The sequence below is a fragment of the Vigna unguiculata genome, chromosome 3, assembly GCF_004118075.2.
Source record: "Vigna unguiculata cultivar IT97K-499-35 chromosome 3, ASM411807v1, whole genome shotgun sequence".
Classification (NCBI taxonomy): Eukaryota; Viridiplantae; Streptophyta; class Magnoliopsida; order Fabales; family Fabaceae; genus Vigna; species Vigna unguiculata.
In genome coordinates this window covers 45,082,928-45,086,177 of record NC_040281.1, presented here as the reverse complement: position 1 = coordinate 45,086,177, position 3,250 = coordinate 45,082,928, and the positions used below count along the sequence as shown (strand labels likewise).

The window sequence follows — 3,250 nt, the reverse complement described above, 5'->3', positions numbered from 1 at the left end:
TATAAACTAAGATTTTGGAACATAACAAAAATGTTAAAAAAAAAAAAAACCTAAATGAGTAGCCCTGACGTGAATGTTGGATAATATACTTGAGTTGTGTTTGTCCAAGTTGTATGATAATATTTGTATGGAGCGAGGGCATGAACCGACAGTTCACATAACCGATACTTTCAGCGAAGTAGTGTTGTCTTTGAGTTCCAAGACATGAATGATGTTCTGTTGTGAATAATTATTGAACTGGAACACCGTGTCTGCAACTAAACACCACATCTGCAATGTTCCTGCCACCGAGCTGGAACCGCAAGTGGTGAGGAACCAAATAGTAATAATAATAATAAATATAAATATAAATAAAAGGTTACAATAAAATAAAATAATAACTTATGTAGTAGTTGCTAGAAAAAGAACGAGATATTACTCTTTTAAAATATTCTACCGTACTCGTGACTCGTGACTCGTATCATCATACCATAAATACAATAGGAGTACATCTTCCTTCACCGTCTTGGTATCAATCATTGCTTAGTACTGGGATATATTTGAATAAAAATTTCAAGAAGTGCATTTCTTAAGAAAAATTATAAAAAAAATAAAAAAAATTAGGGTTGTGTGATTATGAATGTAGAAAAAAGCAGTAATATTTATGGTTAGGAATGGGGCAAGTGACGTTGAGAGGAAGTAGTAGAGAAAGAAAGAAGAGTGAGGAGGGTAAGCGAATGCTGGTTGTAAGGGAGGCAATGATTCAGACACAACCACCCTACTACTCATCATCTTCACTCCACTCCACTACTTAAATATCTCACTACATTTATTCACTCTTCTTCATTCCACCAAACCAAACCCTTCCATAATATAATATTCCCACTCTTAATTATTCCTTCAAACTTCAATTTCTTAAACCATATTCTCATACAGAGATGCGAAACATGGCCAGCTCCGCTTCCTCACGAGGCATTGCAGCCATCGTCGGCGTGGGCCCCAACCTCGGTCTCTCCATCGCTCGCAAGTTCGCTCACGAAGGCTACACCGTCGCCATCCTCGCTCGTGACCTGGGTCCGTAACCACTTTTATTATTATTCCTATTATATATTCTCTTATCATATGTTATGGTACGACAGATACAAATGAAGTAAGTAATTAACTAAGTACAGGGAGATTGTCGAGATTCGCGGACGAAATAGCGAGGGAAGAGAAGGCGCAGGTTTTCGCCATAAGAATAGACTGTTCCGATTCCCGAAGCGTGAGAGAGGCATTCGAGGGAGTGCTGTCTCTGGGATTCGTCGAAATTCTCGTCTACAATGCATACCAACCCTTATCTTCTTACCCCACCTCCTTCCAAGACCTTCGCATCGATTCCTTCCACAAATCCCTTGCCGTTTCTTCTGTCGGTGCCTTTCACTGCGCTCAACAGGTACCGTTTCTTATACTCACTCACTGTGCTTTTCTTACATCGCCACCTTCATTCACCAACTCTATATATAATTAAGGTGCTGCCCGGCATGGTTGAAAGAGGAAAGGGAACCCTTCTCTTCACCGGCTGTTCCACGTCTCTCAACGGCATTGCTGGATACTCCGAACTATGTAAATATCAATTATATATCTTTTCTTTTCACTCCCCTCCTCCTCCTTCTTCTTCTAGAATAATTAAATTGAGTTGAATTAATTGAATCTGTGAGAACACTGGACCCAATGGGGAGATGAGACAGGCTGTGGGAAATTTGCTTTGAGAGCACTGTCGCAATGTTTGGCCAAGGAATTTCAGCCTCAGGGAGTGCACGTAGCTCATGTTATCATCGACGGTCTTATTGGCCCACCCAGGTTCCTTTCTTTTCTTTTGCCAACATTGCATATATACTACTAGTCTGGAAAAGGCTTCATAACATGGGATGTAGCAGTTCAACAATAATTGTTTGGTTAATTTATGATGTTTGGAAAATATAACTGTCTTGAGTAATGTGTTTAGAAATTACACTGGTTAAAAGAAAGAAACGATGGATGATGTTAATGGAGGTTGAGGTATTGACGGATGAATTTGCATGTTGTGGGGCAGAGGAGCAACATTGACGACGTCATTGCAGAGGGGTAATTCATCGGGGGAGCAAAGCAGTGGAGTAATGGGAGGAGGAGGAGAGAGTACAATGGACCCGGACGCACTGGCTCAAACCTTCTGGCACTTGCACGTCCAGGACCGGAACGCATGGACCCAGGAGATGGATCTTCGTTCCCCTTCTGCCAGATTCTTCTAGTCACTCCTATTAATTTCATGTCCCCCCTCAATTATTTCTTTTTCACTCTATACCATACTACATTCTCCTCTCCTACACTATACGGTCCAATGCCAATCATTTTTCATCTATGATTTTCCAATCACCTCTTTGGGGGGGGCTTCTTCTCGGTGTGCTTGCTTTGCTACCTATGTGTACAGAGATTGTTAATTTGGGTGAGTTAAGTAATTACTGTTTTTGTTGTAGAGATTGAGAAAGAAAAAAACAAGAAGAAGAAAATGATGTATTATATTAGCGTGTGATGTCATCGTCCCTTTGTGTGCTAATTTGGTTTTGGATTATTGTGTTTTGTCAGATTATATTTGTCATTTAGAAAATCGTGGTTAATGAGTAATTTGTCCATAATGGGTCGAGTTGCTTAGGATGGGAGGTATGGGTCCCAGGTGTGGAAAAGTTAAGGGGTGAGATGGGGACATGATTGCATGGATAATAGCAGGAATTCGTGTTCTAATTTTGGACACAGAAAAACTGTGTACGGAGTTGCTGTGCTTGAATTGAATTGAATCTGTTAAAAGTATAAATTAAAGGTTGTTTAAGTGGTGTTATTTTGAGGCTACTACTCTTGAGAAGAATTGTTTGGTTTATGCAAGTGTGTGTAAGAATGAATAAAAGAAAGAAAGTGGGAAAAAGCAAGGTGTTGAATTGATTTTCCAAAAAGAATGGAAATGACAGCTAGAAGGAATAGGAATGGGAACAGTAGTTGATGACGAGAAGCAGGGTTCCACCACATGAAATGGTTGGTGATGATGCGCGTTGCATGATTGGAGATGCTTTTGATATGATATGATATGATGATTGGTAAGGTAGCTATGAATCATGTCATATGCCAGGTCCCCGACTCGTATCTGAAAAGTTTAATTACAGCAACGTGTCATGCCACTCTCTCATTAATGCCTCTGTTGACTTCTCAATTCCCTTGTACTACTGCTATCACAGACAGATCAAATATCCACAACCACAAAACA

The 3,250-nt window shown here is 40.1% G+C and overlaps 1 protein-coding gene across 1 annotated transcript; it reads left to right on the top strand.

The window, feature by feature from the left end:
* The first annotated feature begins 579 nt into the window (after positions 1–579).
* On the top strand, positions 580–2,619 carry LOC114176594 (3-ketodihydrosphingosine reductase). Its single transcript, XM_028061677.1, has 5 exons — positions 580–1,053; positions 1,152–1,411; positions 1,488–1,581; positions 1,707–1,818; positions 2,051–2,619. Exons 1-5 carry the CDS (start codon positions 918–920, stop codon positions 2,244–2,246), a joined length of 798 nt encoding a protein of 265 aa, XP_027917478.1. The 5' UTR covers positions 580–917; the 3' UTR covers positions 2,247–2,619.
* Positions 2,620–3,250: the final 631 nt, after the last annotated feature.

Excerpts from the sequence above, each read along its gene's own strand:
- LOC114176594 (XM_028061677.1), top strand. The coding sequence starts at position 918 with ATGCGAAACATGGCCAGCTCCGCTTCCTCACGAGGCATTGCAGCCATC. Across the intron at positions 1,412-1,487 it reads CCTTTCACTGCGCTCAACAG|GTGCTGCCCGGCATGGTTGA; the intron begins GTACCGTTTCTT and ends TATATAATTAAG. Across the intron at positions 1,819-2,050 it reads GGTCTTATTGGCCCACCCAG|AGGAGCAACATTGACGACGT; the intron begins GTTCCTTTCTTT and ends GTTGTGGGGCAG.